Raw genomic sequence first — 21,452 nt, forward strand, 5'->3', positions numbered from 1 at the left:
GTTGAAGTATCACTGCAGGGCTTACCTATATTTCTACGTTAAGCTTGATTGAGGTGTGGTGGGAACCTGGGGTACAGCAGTCTTTCCTGAACAGTCTCTGTCTGACATTAATAATCTTGAAAGAGCGGGTCCTGTTGCAGTTCCATATTTGAAAACAAATTAAGCAGCAGGAAGATATCAGTTGCAGGAGGGTAGCCCATACACTGGTGAGTACTGAAATGGGTTAAATTGCAAGAAAACAAGTGTTCATCTCATGCCCTTAACACTGCTGTTTACAAGAGAAATCAAATACATAGTAGCTTTTTTTTCTTGCTGGGCATATTCTATATCATCATCAGATAAAATCAAAGAGAAGTGTCATGTGTTTAAAAGTTCATCTGTTACTATTTGAAAAATGCTTTATCAAACCCTGGGGGAGTTCGTGACATTGTAATTTTTTGGTGGGCTGGCTCTTTAAAAAAACCCAGCCAAACTAAACAAACAAAAACCCCCAAACAACCACCCAAAACCAAAAAAACGCTATTTTTTACTAGATTAGCTTAAAACCAAACTGAAGTCTTAGAGACTTTAGGTATGAATTTGGCAAACTGTCTTTTGCATTGAAAAAGAAATGTAAATTTGTGACTGCTGTAGAGAAGGATCCAAACGAGTCTGTTAGCAAAAGTTACCGTGGGAGCCCCCAGAGCAGCACTGCTGAAAGATCTTCTAAGACATCTGGCTCAGCCTCAGCTTTTGATTCCTTTTTTTCTGAGCAAACAGGTACAGTACAAAAAATGTCATGGTGCCGTGACCCAGAGCTTTGCTTACTGAAGCCAACAAAATTATTGCCTGTCCTGTTAGTTTTCATGTGGGTGTCTGAAGATAAAAACATTTTCAAAGTGTTCATCTTTCTCTCTCGAACAGCTGGGCCATCTCTCTCTACTCCTAAGTGTTCTGAGAGCTGTGAGATTCACCCCGTGCTGTCTGTTAGGCAGCACACCCGTGAGGCTGAAGAAGCATTTCAAATTACTGCCACAGCTGATTTCATTTAGCATAACAAAAACCTTCCACGCCTTGAGCCAAATGTCTTTAATCTATGAAGCAAACAAACGCTCCAAAAACAGGAACTTATTGAAAAGTTGATACCCGAGTCATCTTCTGTCAGTAAATGTGTGGCACAGAGAATTAATGCACAGCTTTTGGCTTCACTCATACATGGGTGACTGCCACAGACACAACATTTTATAGCTGCCAGGGGTCTCACTTTGAATGTGCTTTTTCTCTGCAGTAGTCAAATGACCTTTAAATGGATGCAGGTGTGTCTCATAACACAAATTTTTATCATGTGAGCGTATTTCTCAGACAATAAATGAGCTTTCACATTTCTTTTCTTCGTTTCCCAGTGAACAAAATAATCTTGTACTTATGTTAAACTGCAGATTTTTGGTGGAGTCTATTTGCATTTTCACTTTCATATTTTAGTAGTACTTAAAAATAATCATAAATTCAAAATAAGGCTCAGTAATCTATTTTTCATCCCCCCTCCTGACTCTGTTTTTCCTCCCCCCTCCCAGTTTCCCTCTCTGCCTTCATATACTAGGCTTTGGTCTGTGGAATGCAGAGTAGAAAAGGAATCTGGCTTCAGGAATGTGGGTCTTAAATCCAAAAGTGGAAGGAGCAAAGCAGGAAGAAACTACTGAATGGCAGAAATCTTTCAGGCAAATCGGTCCTTGTGGAAGTAGAAGGAATACAGTAGTAGGGGGTGGCTTAAGACCTAGAAGTGGTGGCATGCAAGTAGCAAGAGTATGGTAGGAATAAAGAAAATGTCAAGAAATGCAGAGGTGAGGGGAATCCAAGCTTTCCTGCCAGCCTTTCCCCAGTCAGTCTTTGATACTGGGAAAAATGTTAAGTGCTCAGTCATGTATAATTGCTCATATATATGCTAATGTACACTTACACATTGGATTTGACTGGACTGTTTTCATGCAAAAAATTAAGCACACAAGTTCTCTCGTGTGTTGAGCAGTGTCTGGAAAAGAGACAATGTGCTAAGTTCTCTTATGAATAAAACTTGGTAAGGAAGAAGAAACAGTTGCTGTGCTGTTTTCATTGTCTTAATCAGTAGGCATCTGTCAAAAAAGCAGAGTTTGAATTTTAAACTGAGAGACTTTGGGTCTGGTTTCATTGGTTTTGGTTGAACAAATTGCAGCAGAGAAACCTTCAGACCCTGAAGCTTGGCCTTGATCCATACCTTCTTGTGAATTCATTATTGATAATGCTTTGCAGTTATATATTCCATAAAGTGGCTCAGAAAAACTTGTCAGTAGTCTGTCACACCCTGGCATCTATGATTTTTTGTTTGTTTGTTTGTTTGTTTGTTTGTTTTTGTTAGAAGCAACTACTCTAGATCTGGCCTTTCACTGTTACCCACTTTAACACTCACTGTGATGCTTCTGTCTCAGATCCCTGCCAAAACGGAGCTTCGTGTGTGGATGGGATAAACTCCTTCTCGTGCATCTGCCTCCCTGGATTTCATGGAGATAAATGTCAAACAGACACCAATGAATGTCTGAGTGAGCCGTGCAGGAACGGGGGCACGTGCACCCACTACGTCAACAGCTACACCTGCAAGTGTCCCCCTGGGTTTGAGGGAACCAACTGCGAGAACAACATCGACGAATGCACTGAGAGGTGAGGGGACCTCACGGTGCTGCAGGGCCAGGGAGCTGCACACTGTGTGCTCATACCTTGAAGCCAGTCCTACTCAGAAGCAGTTCTTAACAATGAGGATCTGTTTTCCTGCCCCTGTTCACAGACACAGTTGTGATTCATGCAAGGAAAGCTTGTTTAGCTGAAACACAGTTGCCCATCAGATTTGATCTTCGGTTTCTTCTAATGTTGTTCTAGTTAGAAGCTTAGTTCCATTATAGGACAAATATGATATGTTTAACCAAAGTTAAAAAACAGGTTAGGTGCTAGCTTATTACAATATAAATAATTTATATTTCTATAATAATTTATATTTCTTATAGGGGAGGGGAAATAATTGATTGGTTATGAATGGTTACTGTGTTGAGAAATACAAAAGCTACAAAAGTGGAAGTGATGGCCAACTCTTAGAAAGACAGGAAAAATAAATTAGTCCTAAATTGAGTTATTGACAACAAATAATATGAAGAAGCAACCGGGAGAAACACTAAATCCCCAAATTCTGCACTGGAAGGATTTAATCATCAGAGATCTTTTAATGCTCACAAACTGGATGTGGTTTAGCAGCGCTGAGATAAAACCTGAGGTCATTCTAAAGGGGGAGGTGTGGAACTGAGCTGAAAAGCTCAGCAGCTGGTCCTTATATAAATGGTTCATGTGGTAGTTTTAAAAGCTCTTTGAGAGTTAACCCTGAGATTCCATCATCTGCCTCCATATTTATTTTAAGCTTCGTTAGGATTGATGTAAGTAACTTCAGATTCTCAAATGGAAACAATTTCTAATAAAGCTTGAAATAGTTAGAAAAGATAATTAAAAAGTAGTCTGTTGTAGTCTAGTTACCAGAGACAAATTGCCTAAATGCAAAGCTCCTGGTATTCCCATGTATTTTCTGCATACCTAGAAAAGATCTTTCTTATGTTTTATAAAATTGCATTTGTGGGAGAGGAAGTATTTTAATATCTTTTTCTTAAGAACAGGATTGTGTCACTGATGAGGGTGTGTTTAATTTGCACAACAGTTGTTCAATCGAGTGAAGTATGCTGGGTGTTTTAGCAGAACGCCTGGCTCTTCCTTGAGGTTCATCCTGTTCTTGTTTTTGTTATCAGTCAGGACAGAAACCAGTCTTGCAGGTATGAATTAAGGATGTAGCAATTTTCAACGCTCTGCCAAGCTAAACCAGTCACACCTTCTCAACCAAAATTACTGGGCTATACTTAAGAGCGCCGTGGTGGTTGGCTAATTTGAATTTGGTTCAAATAGTTCTTCCGTGTCTTGTGTGAGAAGCTGCCTGTGAGAGAGTGCCACCTCCTTTGGGAGACACGTACCTGGTTTCAGTGAAACACACAAAGTGATTGACAGTTCCTCTGTCTTCCTTGCTTTGGCATGAATGTAAACAGCAGTTTGTGCTCCCTGTAAAGCAGAATTCAGCCTGTAAGACAAAGGAAGTCAGAATTTAGATACTTAAAGCTTGCACTCTTGCACTGGGAGTTCAAGGAGATGAGTCAGTGGCTTCCCTCATGGAAATACCCTTTGACAGTGCACAAAGCAGATAACAATCATGAATTTGGTTTGGGTACTTTATCAAACTGATTATCTTGAGTCTGATCTAGGGTTATACTCAGAGGAGCAGGAGTTTCTTTGGAAGGAAAATGGAGTCAACTTTGCATGAGGCATCACTACTCCTAACTTTCCCAGTCACTTCTCCCTAGGACACCTAATCTGGCAGAATTTCTTATGATTAGAAGATTGAGGGGAGGGGGGATAATTCCTTTGATCTGAAATCTGCCAAAGCATGTATGAGTAGTTTTACAAACCAGGACTTAAGGTTCTCATGAGAAGAAGAGGAAGGGATTTAGCAATACCAATACTTTCACATAATTTCAATAAAGAACATGCTTGTGTTTTGCATGTTGTACAAACTTTTTCCTTGAGAAAACATACCTCTGACTCCTTTGAAGCTTTTAAAAAGGGCCAATTGTTTTGTTTCTCATAATTTGTAATACAATTGTAATTTGTAATAAAATTTATCAGTTGAGCAAGCCACACTCAGTACTGTTTGTGGTCACACTGAAGCTGGGAAGATTTCATTAAATGAGTTGCATCCATCACTAATGGCTCAGTAAAACCCTGCTTTACTTTCTTTGCCTGCTGAGATAAAAGTCGGTGAGCTGGAGTCTCCTTGGATTGCTGTTATCTGATTTATGCTTCTTCAGAAGAAACTTAGCAGCGGTCAGAACATCCTGTTATCTGGTTTTCTCTCTTATTTCACTCATGTTTATGGCTGTGAGCTAATTGCATTTTGTCTCAGCTTACCATTCTTCCCCCTCTCTTGCAGCTCCTGTTTCAATGGAGGCACTTGTGTGGACGGAATCAATTCCTTCACCTGCCAGTGTCCGGTGGGGTTTACGGGACCCTTCTGCCTCACGGAAATCAATGAGTGTGATTCCCATCCTTGCCTGAACAGGGGCACTTGCGTGGACAGCCTGGGCACGTACCGATGTATATGTCCCTTGGGTTACACTGGCAAGAACTGCAAGGTGGGTGAGGTTTTGCTGCCTGTCTTGCACTGTTGTTTGAGCTGTCCGACAGAAGAAGTGACGGGGATAGATCTGAGGTATGAAACAAGGCAGAGCTCTTGTTCTCTCTGTTCTAGTAAGAGGTGCTTGGCCCATGAGTTGCCCCTGTTCGAAACTGGAAATCGTAGAATGGGTTGGAAGGGACCTCAAAGGTCATCTGATTCCAACCCTGCTACCACGTGTGCCTGTTCACAGGGAGGATCAAAATGTTTGGTTATTTACGAGGACAGGTATCACTGGAACTTTCTAGATTAGTTTTCTTCTTAAATGGAAAGCAGCTTTTAGCTTTGCAAATGGCTGCATTTCATTTGAAGCATAAAATTGTCCTGATTGAAGACAAGAGCCATGCATTTAAAAAAAAAAAACACCAAACAAGCACAAAACAAAAAGCAGACTATCAGTCTGATTAGCAGGACTTTAATTTAACTGGTTCATTTTTTTACAGGGAGATGTAGTTAATCAGGGTTGATTGTACATTATTTTTTTTTTCATAAGCCAGAAAATGTTTTGGGGCAGTAAATGACATGATTGTCCTGTTCACAGCCTCACTAAAAATCTCTACCCTTACTTGCACACTAAAGTTCAGGCAATTTACTGGTTTCCACAGTTGAGCATGGGAGCTGCAAACCCTGTATACTGTAAATGACTGACCAGTACCTATTAAAAACTCTAAACTTGGCGTATCACAGTGGAAACAGAATGCTGTTTCTCAAATCAGAGTTCTTTCTTTAGTTTCCATTCTTATCAAAACAGCAAGAATGATTTGAGACTATTTCTACTTTTGGAACAGTAAACACTATATTGGCTTCCTTCACCAGCAGTCTTAAGTGCTGCCATTTAAAAAAGAATTGGTGAATTTCTTAAATTACTGGAAAACACGACAATTTTGTAAGAATTTTGCAACTCTCTTTTGTGCCAACAAGTCTTTGTAAAGCAGTGAGTGTTGGAAAGAAGCATTTTAGTGGCAGTGGGGGAGGTGCTTTTCCAGAAGTATGTTGCTAGACATTAAATTGTCAGGTCTGCTTCTAGGTATTGCTAATGGAGGAAGTGAATGCAAAGTAATGAAGTGATATAAAAAAGCAACCCCTCTGCTACCCTAATTATGCATTCCAGGCACACCACTTAAACCTCATTGGGAGAATTAGCATTGAGAGTGATCCTGAAGTACTGTGAAGTTCAGTAGTTCCTCTCCTGTTATGTTTGCTTTGTTTTTACTTGAGAAAAGGATTAATGTTCCTGTCCCCAAATTAAATCGTGGATTCTCAGAAAGTCTGCTTTATGTTCGGAGAAGCCTGATCGTAATGTATTACTCATTTTATACAAGGAATCAGAACTTTCTGAATTTATAAGTACTACTCAAAGCTCTATTGCAGAGATTAATAGATTACAGCTACACAGTAGTTCTTGTCTTAGTGGTAAACTGGCTTGACCTAATTAGCAAAGCTAAATAAGCAGCACAAAATCAGACAAAGATTCATAAGTTTTAGAATTTGCATGTAAAACAGTCAGTTACTCATTACAAATGCAGAGGCTCAGTGTTTTTTCTTCTTCACGCTCAACTACATGTGATAAAACTTAATTCCAAGTTTCTTTTTGGTTGCCTGTGAAAGCACAGATTTTTTTACTTTAATCTTTGTGAGGAGACAGTTTGCATCTGAAAAGCAGAACTTTCTGCAATTGAAATTGCATTTTACAGCCAAAATTCAGTACTACCCGCTTAAAAAACCTCATCTTTCCCTCAAGTCAGCTTGAAGTGAATCAAATAGCTGTATTAATTTGAAGATGAAGTGCTTAAAAAGGAAATTATGGTTAGTGACTGGTTTATGTTACATCAGATAGAGTTATTTTGGGTCTTTACTCCACTTTCATATGATGATTTACTGAGTTCTAGGCTCTTTGTTTGGAAACCTGTTATTTATACAAGGAATCAAGAAAAGCAGTAGACTTTAGCCCATCTTCAGTTCATAAAACTGTTGTGGGGTTTCAGCTGAATCCCAGAAGACAGAAAAATTCAGACCATACTAGAGCAAATGAGGCCAAAAGCGGGTATGGTAAGCTCATGATAAAAAGGAAGAGCAAAGACGAAAATGTGGAACACATCTGTCGTCTTCAAAAGGCAGTGAAGATAGGGAGAGTATGGGAAGAGACACCTGTTACTCTTGGTAGCTGGAAGCCTCCTGCTAATGTGAAACTAGAGGCCTAGTCTGAGATAAAACTGAATTTTCTCAAACCCAGCCAGCCCAGGATCCATCTCCATAGGAAGGTGTGAGGATCAGCTTACTCTTGAAATAATGTTGCCATCTGGGGTTTACTCCTGTGTGCATTTGCACTTTCCGATGGGTGTGAGATTGCTAGTGAAGCACCTGGCTTAGACTTGGGAAGTACTGTCCCGTTCTTTCCAGTGCCACGTGGAACCAGTATTGCAGACCTTCCTTCCTTTGTGTCTTGAACTTTTTCTCTGAGTAGTGTTTCCTCCTGTGCCACATGTCATGTGTTTTGTTTTTTTATTTCTTTGCAGACACTTATGGATCTGTGCAGCAAGTCTCCCTGTAAGAATAAAGGCACGTGTGTCCAGACTCTGGCCCAGACTCGCTGTGTCTGTCCGTCTGGCTGGACTGGCGCTTACTGCGATGTGCCCAATGTCTCGTGTCAGGTGGCAGCTTCACAAAGAGGTAAATGAGCATCCTCTGTGCTTTAATTGAAAACATTTCTCCATGCATCGTTAAATCTGCGCCTCCTTCCCCCCTACACCTGTGGACAGACACAGCATGCACCGGAAATCCCAGAGAGCTTTGTCTCTAGGTGGTTGATCACAGTCACTTCTAAAGTAAAATACTCTGAGCAAGGTTGTGTTTGTTACACCTTGTAACTCATGATCTATGTAGGTATTTTTGTAGAAAACACTGGCTTCCAAGTGCACTGTTTAGCTGTATAGGTTATACCATGCTCCCCAAAGTAGTAAATTTCTGCTTTAGGTGATGTGCATATGAAAGATTTGGTTAAAGTGAATTTTGTCCAGGAACGTGACTTGTAGCCCAGGCAGATGGACAGTGTCATGCCATTTTTTGTCCAGGAAATCCAAACAAGTAGATTCAGTGTCAAAGGAGAAGGGTGTCAGCCTCCCATACCTTTTGCAGACATTCTAGGTACAAATATTGAACCTTTGTATAGGAGCAGTAGTGCTTCAGATGCATATTCACCAGCCAGTGATAAAAGAATACAGCAATACAAATACTTCATGGCAGTGTTGGTGCCCATGATCCAATGAGGACAAAGCAGTGACTTCACTTGGAAGCCAATTTTGGTTCTGATCCACTATAATTTAAAGAGTAACTCTCCAATTTTTAAGGTTCAGCTTTTCAGTTTGTTAGGTCTAGCCATATTCATTCTTGGCTGAGCTACCAGCACTGACAGCAAGTGTGTTTTATGTGTTTGCTCACTTTATTTAACTTCGTTTCAGGAGTCCCAGTGGACCAGTTGTGCCAGCACTCTGGTCATTGCCTCAATGTTGGAAACACACACCACTGTCAGTGCCAGGTGGGTTACACGGGCAGCTACTGTGAAGTGCAGCTGAATGAGTGTGACTCCAGCCCCTGCCAGAACGGAGCTACCTGCCGGGATCACCTGGGTGGATACCAGTGCGAGGTAAGGCATGGTGGTTTAGTAGGAAGAGGTCTGAATACTTAGGGCATTGTAATGCAAGGGAATCGAAAGAAATCAGAAGCACATGCAAGTGGTAGAATAGCTTCCAAAGAGGGGATGGAGGCAACTTGCACTTGGAAGAAATTTTTAATTTGGCTGTAGCAGAAGCAGTGCTCCTGAGAGGTTTTTAAGAGTGAAATAAGAGATATGATTATAAGGAGCTGTGGTTGCTGGGCATTTGAACTCTTCATCTCATTGGAGGTGGAGTTCTTACCTGGAAAGACTTTTTGCCTGAGTCGTAGTTTATATTAAAATACATTATTATGTATTTTAAATTATAAAAATATAAATTTAATTATATTATATATATTATATATATAATATATATAATAATATATATTATATTATATATATATATAAATATAAATTTAATTATATTAAAATGCATTAAAGGAATATTCTATTCTCCCTGTTGGATGGGCAAAGTATCCCTTGCCTCTCAGGGTGGGAAGTGCCTTCCACTGCTGTTTCTTACAGCTAATGCAGAGAGCAGTGTAGGCCATGAGATTATGGAATATTAACCTTCCCAAGCCTTTCAGAATGGTAGAACACCTTGGAAGCTCGTGCCCAGAGGGAAAGGATGAGTTTTATGTAAACCTTAAACCAAAACTACTAAGACAATCTCAGTGCTAAAGGGTATCAGGATTTGATTGCTCTGTTTTGCAGCAAAGCCACTCGAATTCAAACATGCAGAGTGCTGTTGAGTGTCACATGGCCGAGTTGTGTGCTTAAGCTGCTGGCTGTGCAGCCCTTGAGATCACTTGCAGTTGTTTAGCTACAAAGGCACTCCTAATCTATCCCATTGAGGGCTCATTTTGTCTGTGTTAGCCTTTCTCAGATGTCTACTAATATATCTTTTAGGAGATTATTCACACTTATTTCTATACTGGCAGTGTGTGGCTGGATACCAGGGTGTCAACTGCGAATATGAAGTGGATGAGTGCCAGTTTCAGCCCTGCCAGAACGGAGGGACATGTATCGACCTTGTCAATCATTTCAAGTGCTCCTGTCCACCAGGAACTCGAGGTATGAAGCTCAGCAATTAAGTGAATATTACAAGAGTGAATTTTCCTTTCTGGCCACTGGTTTCGTGGCACAGAGTCTAAAGGGAATGCATTATGTTCTTTGAAGAATGTTCCCAAAGTACACCGAATCCCTTGAGATACATATTTTCTCTTTAAAAATAAATGCTGCTTTTTCCCCCTTTTTTTTTTCTTTTAAAGGAATAGGTCATGGCAGTGTCCTTTGGGAATGTATGATCCATCTCTGGCAATGGGGATGGACGAGATTACCATTAAGGTCTCTTCCAACCCTGTCTGTTTTGATATAGTAAATCCAAGGTTTCTTTTTTTGCTAAGATGCTATGAAATAGACAGGAAATGTGCTTAGTTCTCTCGTAATTTCCATTTTCCTTTACTTTTTTAAATTTTTGCCCTGTATTGTCCTCTCTCCTGGAGTCTTTTGTGGAAAAGAAGTTCAGTGCCTCTAGGCTGCCTTAAACTATTTCAGCAAATTCGAGCTCTTTCATTAAAAGCTACTTTAAAAATAAAAAAAAAAATAGTCCACAGTCCTATATTGGTAATTTTCAGTAAGTAAGATTCCACAGCCTGGTTAATGTTGTGTTTCTTGAAACCTAACCTTTCACTTCCATGTTATATCTGACCTGATGTCCCTGACTTTTACCTTTGAAAATATTCAGGATTGCACGTTTTAACCCATTGGTAAATGCTTTCTAACTTGACTTTTTTCCTTAGGTTTACTTTTCAAGTCAGTTAAAAATTTTACATATCTCTGAACTTACTCTTTCTTTCTGAAGTGTGTCATCTCAGTGTAGGCAAAATCTTAAGCTGTGTGTCAGAACTTGATTGATAAAGTAAATATAAGTAAAATTATAAAACCTAATATATTTGCCTCCTGCGCACGCATAGTACTGGTTCATTCACTTTAGTGTGACTGTCAGCACATCTCCCAGTCTGAATGAGTCTTTATTTCATTGTAAATCATTACATTAGTAATTCTTTATATATTGTTCTTAATTTTTTCCTTCAGTTTAAAAAAAAAAGAAAAAAAACCAAAAATCGAGCTACTTATGTCACTACATCGAAGTTTGTATGTATGTACTGGTATCTGCATTGCCTGAATTTCTGTGTTGTACTAAATCCCCCACCCTCCTTTGAGAGGTTCTGAGTGTACTATTTTTAATCTTTCAGCCTTTATTTGTTGAGATTAATTACTTTTTGGATGTGACAGTTTTTTTCCAGTAAGTGAAAGGAACTGGAGCAGATTGATACAATTACTCAGGATAGTAAGACTTAGCTTTTGTCCCTGGCCTAGTTTGAAATTAACACCTTACTGCTGCCAGTATAAGCATCCTCCATATTTAGGTGAATGATTTTTACTTGCTCTGGTTGAATCAACAGTATTAACAGACAAAAGTACTTGCTCAGCTTACCCTCTCTGTCCCTTTGTATCTGTTACACTGTGCAGTGAAGGCAAAACCAGTACCAGACCTTTTCTTTTGGAAGGGAACCCTGTAGGGAGGAGAAACTGCCCTCCCTAGCCAGTGGTGAGGGTTTACTGTAGGTCCCTAGAATCCAAACTGCAGGAATCAGTGGTTTTTTGTAGGTTTGGTGTTGCTTGTTTTAATGCTGTTGCTACAAACGCTCTTTGCCCAGTTTCAGGGTTACCTGAAGTTAAGTGCCTGGTGGCAGCTCACAGCCTTTCAAGGACAGCACAGGGCTTTTGGGCTGTGCTCAGTCACAGGGCTAAACTGAGTGCATCTTTTTTGGGTTTGATTTGGTTTTGTGTTTTTAATTAGGCCCTTAAATTAATTCAAGTATGAAAGCTGCTAAATACCAGTATGGCCTAGCATTGAGGACAGCCTGGATCTAAAACACATGCTCCCTAGGCCTGATCCGAGGCTGTCTGTCTGCAGAGGGTCTGCAATGCATTAAGATGGGATCTTTATCTGTTTGTTTCAGGGACTGTTTGTGACATGGTCTTGAAACTTGAGGAGCAGTGTAGGAAAGGAGGCCATGGCACTGTATCCTCAAATTGTCCCTCTTTACTGTCCTGACAGGCCGTTTCTGTGAGGAGAATGTGGATGACTGCATTTCAGACTCAGGAGTACCCCGCTGCTTTAATGGAGGGCAGTGCATTGACCAGATTGGGAGCTACAGCTGCCTTTGTCCCCAAGGCTTTGCAGGCGAGCGATGCGAGGGAGATATCAACGAGTGCCTCTCTAATCCCTGTAACCCTCGTGGAAGTCTGGACTGTGTCCAGCTGACAAACGATTATAGGTGCATCTGTCGTAGTGCTTTTACGGGTGAGTAGTCATAAACATGCTATCAATTTCATTGTAGTATCTTGAAAAATGATAATTCTTTCCCTCTCTGGCAGTAGTGTTATCTAGTCATTTCACTTTACAGTATCTTTTGTTTTCCTACACCATGCTTCAGTTTTTAAACCAGTCTTTGTTTTAAAACTTCTAAGAAATTTGGCTTCCAGAACTGTCTCAGACAAAGGAATCTCCTGAGACACTTGGCTGCCAGAACTTTTTTTTCTATGGTACTTTTCTCTCCTTCATAATTTCACATTTCTAGTATTGGAAGTGTAACTGTTCATGTGTCACCTCCTCCATGGCTTTTCCTTTTGCAAAGCAGCATATGGTTTTTCTCTATAAATCAGTGTCATGGTATCCATAATTAGCTTTTGGCCTCCTTTTCTATTCCTCGCCCCCTTTTCTTCTTTACATTGCTGATGTGGTCAGGATGGAATACTCTGCATAGACAGGCGGGACATTCCTAGCTTAGTGATCCTTCCACAATCCAACTTTGAGTCACAACTTTGCAAGAATTTCACACTGTGCAGACTTATGTCTCACTCTCTCTAGATCTCTTCTTTGTTAGTATTGCTGCTGTTCTGCTTTCTGCCTCCCACTGGGCTTAAGTTTGGTCTAATAGTCTCCAGATGTGTCTTAACTTTCAGCTTTCCATTTTCTATGTCAGTTTAACTTCCTATGTATTCAGTTTTCCTCCATTAAAACCTTTCACTTTCCCTGCTTACCAATGACCTCTGCATGCTTTACCTTATTTTTTCTTACAATTTAAAGATGCTGTGATTTTCCACTAAATTTGTGAGCTTCAGATGTAAAGAAATCCCAAAGACATACATTTGAAGAATTCGTGTAGTAGTTTTTGAAAGCATTACCTAGACTGACAAAAGAAGTTCCTAAAAGAGCAGCGTGTGAGAGGAGTGGTGCTGGTGGGACTCTGATGCAGGTCATCAGATAGGATTATATTCAAGCCTATCTGTTAAGCTTGCTTTTATTAATTATGCCTCATGTTGCTTCTGGCTCTCATGGAAGGGTTGCTGGAACTTGCGGTGTGGGGAATGCAGACCTGCTGCACCCCAGGAGGAGCAAGGAGAGCTGCTATGTCTCAGACATGAAATCTGTCTGGAAATGTTCGGCACAGAGGGGGAGGATGCTTCCTCCTCTAGCTGTCTGTCCTCTGCACATTCCACATTGACCCTTCTGCCTGGGACGGGACGGGCAGCTTTGCTGTGGTTTATGACTGAGGATGCCAGGACTCTGTGGGCCATCCTGCCCTGTCTGCTGCTGTCTGCAAGCAGCCTTGGCTGCACATGTCTGGAGACTTCTATTAATGTTTTCCTTGGGGGTCCAAGTCATACTTAGGTCATCCTCATTTTTAAAACTCTGTTGTCAGAGTTTGACTGTGGAAGCTGCTGCAAAGCTGGTCAGTGCAGTAAGACCTCCATCTGGCTGATGGAGACTCTGCTTGCTTCTCCTGTTCACTCATGTTGCATCTGGTGCTGAGGGTTGTTCATCATTTTAGAGTGTGACTTGCCCTCACTGAGCATCTCCCAAAAAGTAAATAAGACCTAGGAACCCCCAAACTGGTGTGGTGCATCACTTTCAGCCTTTGTGCATGGTTGACTTGGAAGTGGCAGCAGCAAGTTCTTTGTGCTTTGTTGTGCGTGTTCTCAAGGAGACAGACAAGGACAGCTGTCTCCAAATACACTTTGTGGATTCTGGGGTTGCGCCTTCCTCTACCACTGCTTAGGCACCTACTTAGGGAGCATGTGTTATCAGAAGAGATGCTCCCTACCTCTTTGGAGGGGAAGGTCTCACTGGAGTGCTCCACTTGCTGGCCATTCATGGGAGTGTTTTGCTTTGTGATGGCTTTTTGATGTGCGCAAACACACATTTCTCTGCTCTCTTCTCCCTGTGTCTGCATCTCAGGTCGTCACTGTGAGAGTGTAATAGATGTGTGTCCCCGGAAGCCTTGCCAGAACGGCGGGACCTGTGCTGTTGCCAGCAATATGCCGGATGGGTTCATCTGCCAGTGTCCTCCGGTAAGCACCGTACCCTGAGACTGGATTGCCTGCCTCGGCTGTAGAACTCTCTGGCTACAGTCTCACTAGTTTCACTGGTTCACTGTAGATGAAGATTGTCTTTTCTGTACCACTTGCAAAGCTGTGTCTTTGGACACACTTTAACCCACATCCTTTAGTTTATCTACTCAGCTGGGGAACCCAGGGCTTTCAGGTGCCCTAGGAAAGCGATGCAGCCAGTTGTTACCCCAGAAAAGTCTGCTGTTGAGGCATGATATCTGGCTTTTCTGTCTTAAACCTAGCATTAAGTTCTGATAATTCTTTTGCTGTCCTGTGTTTTCTGTGCTTACTGCAAGACTCCCCTTGTTCGTGGCTCTTCTAAGCTCATTTCAAAATGTAATTTCCTAGTTTATCCTTGAGGTTAGGTCCAGAAAGTCATGGCTCCTGCAATGAGGCTACAGGAGTTACAGGGGAGAAAGAGTTTGCATATGACACCTTGCCTCCAGCCCTCAGAGCATTGAAGAATAAGTTTGTGAGACTGATTGTTTTGCCTTTCCCCCCCACATAGGGTTATTCTGGAGCAAAATGTGAGTTCAGCAGCCACAGTACCTGTGGGCAAGTGAAATGCAAGAAGGGGGAGCAGTGCATCCAGACATCGTCTGGTCCACGGTGCTATTGCCCCAAGCTGTCTGTGGGAGAGGAATGCCAGACAAACACGGGTTGTGCCAGTGCCCCCTGCCAGAATGGTGGGAGCTGCCACCCTCATTCTCAGCCTCCTTACTATTACTGTCAGTGCCCTGTCCACACCCAGGGCAGCCAGTGTGAACAGCCCGTAACTTTCAGCCCGGAGCCCCGAGGATGTTTGGATTCCCAGTGTGCAGAAAAAGCAAGAGATGGCTATTGTGATGAAGACTGTAACACTCATGCATGCCAGTGGGATGGAGGCGACTGCTCCCTGACAATGGAAGATCCTTGGGCCAACTGCTCCTCCTCATTGCGCTGCTGGATGCTCTTCAATGGACAGTGTGACGAGTTCTGCAACACACCCGAGTGCCTGTTTGACAACTTTGAGTGTCAGCCAAATAGCAGAACATGCAAGTAAGGCTTGATCCTGAGAATGGTTTCTGTGTGTGACTAACATAGCTCCTGCTAGTGCTCTGCCTGCTGCTCCCCTCTTCCATTGTTTCTGTTGCTGGTCCTTGCTGAAAGTTTTTGGCATCAAGGAGTTTCTGCTGCTTTGTGTACTTTTCGTCTGTTTTTGGAATTTGTGTGCTATGCACTGAATCAATAACCTGAACAATGGTAATGTGTTAACCTTCTTGATGGATGTGCCCTGCTTTCCCTGGAAATGTAAATAAGAGGCATTTCACCTTGTACTAGATTTTAATAGTACTGCCTCCTGTCCTGAATTTTGCTCCATACCAGCAATACCTGTACTTTTATCCCAGCTGTATTTAATGCCACTGAATGTGTTTCTAGCTTGTTTATTGTGGCAATTCTTTCTCTTCAGTAATTTGTGATAAATGCTACAGCTTTGCTGTGATAAATTTCCCTTGGTGAGGCAGGCAGGAGGTGTTACATATCTTAGTAAACAGAATAAGCAGTTCTCTTCCACTGTTACCAGAATTGAACCATGGATTATTGTGCTTCCTCCTTTCACCCTGCTGGGTTGCAAGCTTTATCCTGGGGTTATACTTCTTCTCATTGTATCCTGATTATGAGTGTTATTTTACCTCAAATGACGGTGAAGAGCGTAAGACCTTGGCCCCTGGACTGCAGGTGTGCTGTGCAGAGCGTGCCTGTCCTCCTGTGCTGCCTGTAACCCTCTCACTGTTTTAGGTATGACAAGTACTGTGCAGATCACTACGCAGATGGACGCTGTGACCAGGGCTGTAACAGCGAGGAGTGTGGCTGGGATGGGCTGGACTGTGCTGGTGACAAAGCTGAGAAGCTGGCAGAGGGCACCCTGATCATCGTGGTCTTGATGCCCCCCGACGAGCTGCTGGGTGATGTTCGCAGCTTCCTGCGCACTTTGGGAACGCTTCTGCACACCAATCTGAGAATCAAGCTGGACTCCCAGGGAAACCCCATGGTATTCCCGTACTACGGGGAGAAATCGGCAGCTCGGAGTCGTCGATCGCTTGTGGTCGTTCGCAAGCACAGAGAACTAGAGCAAGAGGTCATTGGGTGAGTGGATGCCTTTGTGTTCCTCTGGCCTTGTTGTGCTGGTAACTTTTGCTTGTAGGTGTGTGGGACGTTCTAGGCTTTCTAGGTCTCTACTTGGTTTTTTAAACGGGGAAATGCAAAGTTGTTGCAACTGCCCAACTGAGTGTTGGGGTAGAAAGATTAACATAAAAGGCTGCAGTTTAACCCAGTGCTTTGACAAAAGTTTCTGTTGCTGATTTCTGTGCCCTCTTATTGTGTCTCTGCAGCACCAAGGTGTTCCTGGAGATTGACAACCGCCAGTGTGCAGAGGATTCGGAGCAATGCTTTCACAACACAGAAGCTGCTGCAGCTCTCTTAGCTGCTCAGGCCATCAAGGGCATGTTGCCCTATCCTTTTGTGTCTGTCCAAAGTGAGTAACTGCAGAGGGAAAATCGCTTACGGAGGAAGGCAGTCATCAACCTTGGGCTTGCAAAATACTTGCTCAGATTATTGATCATCATAGTAGTGTGTCTTGCTGTTCAGCATTGTTTCTGGGAGCTAACGTTCATCCCCAGTTACAGGAATATGTATGTGCCATGTGCTCTGAGAGGACATCTGGTTAGTAAGGCAGGGCATATAATTTGGAGCCTAGTCATTTTAACAGCTGTAGAAACAGTAATCTCTCATGTGCTGCAGCAGTGTGCCATGCACTGCAGTGGTGATCTCTGCACTAAAAACCATTCATGTGCTCTAAGCCATGAATTCAATGGAAAAGGTGCCATTAGAGTCTAGTCTACCAGATGTTTTCTCCTCTGGCAGCATGTAATCCCTTTGATTTCTGCTCCCCTCTCCCTTGATCTGAGGCTTGGCTGCAACGTCTTACTAGATGGGTATTATCACTATTCCTAGGTGGGTCGTGCTCATATCTCTGATATCTTCACGTAAATCAACCCTCTCTATTCTGAGTGAGGGTGGCTGTCAGCAGACAGCAGGACTCTTGAGGAAGGAGCAAGATCTTCCCTTCAGCAGTCATATCCTCTAAAAAATATTTTGAGAAACCAGACCAAGGGAAGCCAAAAAGAAACGATATTCTCTTACAACAGTTGCAGCAGAGCCTAAACTCCATATAGAGACAATATGCTCTCTGGGGAAGATTGTGAGTGAGAAAAGGAAGTCTGTAAATTGAAGATCGTTGTCTCCACTTTGTTAATCTCACTTGTATTTTAACTGGAACTTTTAGGTGAACCATTGTCACCACCGAAGACCCAGTTGCTTTACCTGCTTGCTGTGGCAGCTTTGATCATCCTCTTAATCCTTCTGCTGGGTGTGATGATGGCAAAGCGTAAGCGCAAACATGGTTCTCTGTGGCTCCCAGAGGGGTTTATCCTGCGCAGGGATCCCAGTAATCACAAACGCAGAGAGCCAGTTGGGGAAGATGCTGTTGGACTCAAGTAAGTTTGCATTTAGGCCACTGACATTCTGTCTGTGAGTGTGTTAGAGGATTTTGAGAACGTGGTGTGTAAATCTTTCATCAAAGGCACTTAACCCCATAGAGAAAGCTTCCTTTTAAGCTAGAACTTTTTAGGCCATTTCTCTAAATTTTAATACATCTGTTTTGGACATAAGAACTTTAATATATAAAATGCCAGTAAGGAATCTGATCTCCTGGTTATATTTGGTTTTCTGACACTCTGTTTAGTTCAGTGGGTGTGTACTGTTTGCCTAATTTCCTCCTGGAATAGGTGAGACATTTTTAGGTTGATAGGTGACAACAAATCTTTAATATATCTAGCTCAATGCAATAAAGACATGACTCAAAAATAATGGAAAGTTTCAAAAGAAGAATGCCATTTATGCAGTTTTGGCTTTCCATTGAATTAACCAAGTTTGCAGTTCTAAATGCATTTAACGCCACTGTTGGCTGCCTGAGATTTCTAATTTCTTGGTCCCTCTGTTTGCAAGTTACCAAACCTGCAAGCACCCCCCTTGGTCTCTGCAGGGTAGTGTAAGTAGCAGTAGTAGCACCTGCTCAGCCTGCAAAGTGATATGTTCTCCTTGTTTGTTAGAAATCTGTCAGTCCAGATACCAGAGGGTAACCTGGCTAATTCTGGAACAACTGAACACTGGGCAGGTGATGGTGGACCTCAGCCAAAGAGAGCAAAGGTAAGGAGAGCTCCAAGACTTGAATATCACCTGAAACTGCTAGTGAGAAACATCTGCATTAACTTCCTGAGTATGCCCCTTGCCCAAAACTCGCCTTTGCTTAGGAATTTGTGATACATAACTAATGGTATCTGAGGGGCAAATCCCCAGGTTAACACTGCCACCACAGGCCAGTGGAGAAAGGAGGTACCTTCTGTTCCAGTGTCCTCTCCCTGCCCAGGCTCTGCTGCAGCAAAAGGGACAAGGAGGTTCATGTAATGTCTTGCCTGATAATGTATGGTGGGAGTGTGAGAGCTGAGAATGCCAAACAGAGATAAATGGACACCTTCACTGGCCTAAAACAAAAACCCTGAAACAAAAAAACAAACAAAAAACGAAACACGACCAAAAAAATCCCCCACAAAACCCAGGAAATGCCATAAAAAATAAGAAAACACCAAGAACTTTCAGCATCTTTGGCCACTTGATGGGTGTTTTGAAAGCAACTGCTTATTTCCCGTGCTCAGGCTGAGGACCAAGCCTTGCTCCCGGAAGGGGATGAGCAGATAGACCAGCGCCAGTGGACACAGCAGCACCTGGAGGCAGCAGATGTCTGCGGGAGCACCTCACTCGCCCTGACACCGCCCCAAGCAGATCAAGAAGTGGATGTTCTGGATGTCAATGTCAGAGGGCCAGGTCAGTACTCTGAGTGTCCCTGTGTTCTGCCAGCCAGCCACTGATCTCCCTCCCCTGTGTCCAGTGGCTGGGACTGCTGATGTTAAAAATTAAATGGGGTATCCAGGAACACCAGGAGAGATTGTTATGGTACTCAAGGAAAGCTCAGTGTACACTCCAGAAAAGAAAGCTGATCATGTTGTGTAGCACATGGAATCTCATGTAAGCAGGGGAAGAAGAGTTCACTTAGCAAACACCTGTAGGAACTACAGCTATTAGATCTCCTTTATAACAGTGTGTGCCTAAATTGTATTGTCAGAGTGCCATTACGGCAGAAATTTGGAATGCACAATTGTGCTGGAAATTACCCCCAGCTTCTCCAGCTGGATCACTGCAGAGATCTATGCCAGACTTTTCTAAGCAGGTTTTATACCTGGGGTGTCTTTTATCTGTTGTGGAAGCAAGGATGGCCTTTTCCTGAATGAGATGACTCTTGGCAGAAAGTATACCTTGATTAGCAGTGTGTGAGGCATCTGTCCTGGAACAGAGCAGCAGCGCAGCAAGATTGTTCATGATTTTTTTTTTTTATTTGCTGATTTATATCCTCAGCTTAGGATGATCAACTGATTGAATTCATAACAGAACTGTGAACTTGGAAGGAGATTTTTTTACCATGCACACAGGCTTGCTCTCTTTCAGTCCCAAATCACTAGATGCACTGAGAACACTCTGCTGCTTTTTATGAGTGTAGCACTAAGGCTATATAAGCTGGTAAGGGACTGGGTGGGTCATTTGGTAATAACTGACCCCTGAGTTCTGAGAGGAGACAGTTGACCAAGAAGTTTATGCTGGTCAGAAGAGCTGCAACCATGGCCCTTGTTAATATGTAGAGAGGTGATTCTGATGATACTGCTGCAATTCCTTTTAATTGAGTTTTGTGGGAATATTTCCATGCAATTTAAGGATGACTGAACCCATTCTCTCAGTTCCCTTCTATTGTCTTTTCTGCTGCAAAGGGAAGGAGGGATTTTTGTGTAACAAGTGTGAGAACATAAACCATCAGTTTCTGCCAAATTTAAGCTTTTCTTTATTTCCCTATTGAAACTTCTAGTTGTGTGGCAGGGTAAAAGCTTTCCAAGTGCAGGCAATAATGTTCTTAAGACTTCACACTGCTTATTTTCACGTTCACCCAAAGCTTTGTCCAGCAACAGCAATGAAATAATACTGACCTGTAGTTGTTTTCCCGCCATTCAGATGCAACTGTGAAGCTTGCAGCAAGCTGCTCTGAGCTATCTCCCTCTTTGGCCTCACAAACAAGCAGCTGTCAGGGGCAGAAATAATTTAAAAAGTCTGAGAAGTGTTGGATTAATGGGTTAGTAAGGAGGGGTAGGATTCCTCACAGTTAATATAGCTCTTTATCTGTCTTGGCCACCTTCATCTTTGCAGGCAGAGGGAATAAATGGACCCTTCTGAGAGGCAGTTTCCCTCTGTCCCAAGAAGTCTCTGGAGGACTGGGTGGCTCACACCCCAATAATGCTTCACTGCCCCTAATTACAAAGTGTGTTGAGGCTGATTCGGGTGCAGGTGTCTGGGCTGGAGCCATCTGAAGCTGGGTGAGTTAGATCCTGGCCACAAGTGCAGGTGGCAGGCAGAACAGTAGAAATCTTTCTAGAGGGAGGAGATGCAAGTCAAAATGCCTTGGGGTACCAAGGGTTTGTTCCTTCTCTTAACTCAGCACCTTCTGCAGTCTCTCAGGTTTAGGGGGACCCAAGAGGTCCAGCGTCCAACAGAAGTATTGCCTAGACATTTTGTCCATGGGTTCCTTACATCCCAGCTTTCAGTACATTGTGCCTATATGAGACCTTCAGGTGGACCTGTCTGGTGAACTCCTGACTTTTACCATCTCTCTCTAAGTTTTACATGTACTCAGGGGTCTGTCTTACTTGAAAGACAGCAACCAGAAGAGTTTTTATAAAATGCTGCTGCTACCTTTGTCTCCCCATGCTGTTCTTTCTCTGTGTCCCCCAGAGCAAGGAGGACATTCTTTTCACTGGAGTTGTTGTGAGTGTGTAACCAGGGTAATGCAATTATAGGCATAACTGATAACACCACCTGTAATTAAAATTGATGAACTGTCCCTATTATTATGCCCCTCTTTTTTCGGTTACT

At 42.5% G+C, this 21,452-nt stretch overlaps 1 protein-coding gene across 1 annotated transcript in view; it reads left to right on the forward strand.

The window, feature by feature from the left end:
- The window catches only part of NOTCH2 (notch 2), an 85,237-nt gene that overhangs the window by 55,208 nt on the left and 8,577 nt on the right, over positions 1 to 21,452 (forward strand). The window contains exons 17-29 of the mRNA XM_017815861.1: positions 2,442 to 2,670; positions 5,024 to 5,225; positions 7,783 to 7,936; positions 8,725 to 8,909; positions 9,860 to 9,992; positions 12,046 to 12,291; positions 14,230 to 14,342; positions 14,890 to 15,419; positions 16,161 to 16,508; positions 16,754 to 16,896; positions 17,707 to 17,917; positions 18,533 to 18,629; positions 19,136 to 19,304. Of these exons, the coding sequence (XP_017671350.1) occupies positions 2,442 to 2,670; positions 5,024 to 5,225; positions 7,783 to 7,936; positions 8,725 to 8,909; positions 9,860 to 9,992; positions 12,046 to 12,291; positions 14,230 to 14,342; positions 14,890 to 15,419; positions 16,161 to 16,508; positions 16,754 to 16,896; positions 17,707 to 17,917; positions 18,533 to 18,629; positions 19,136 to 19,304 (2,760 nt within the window). The remainder of the gene's footprint in view (positions 1 to 2,441; positions 2,671 to 5,023; positions 5,226 to 7,782; positions 7,937 to 8,724; positions 8,910 to 9,859; positions 9,993 to 12,045; positions 12,292 to 14,229; positions 14,343 to 14,889; positions 15,420 to 16,160; positions 16,509 to 16,753; positions 16,897 to 17,706; positions 17,918 to 18,532; positions 18,630 to 19,135; positions 19,305 to 21,452) is intronic.

This window comes from Lepidothrix coronata, unplaced genomic scaffold (genome assembly GCF_001604755.1).
Source record: "Lepidothrix coronata isolate B3197 unplaced genomic scaffold, Lepidothrix_coronata-1.0 Scaffold52, whole genome shotgun sequence".
NCBI classification, from domain to species: domain Eukaryota; kingdom Metazoa; phylum Chordata; class Aves; order Passeriformes; family Pipridae; genus Lepidothrix; species Lepidothrix coronata.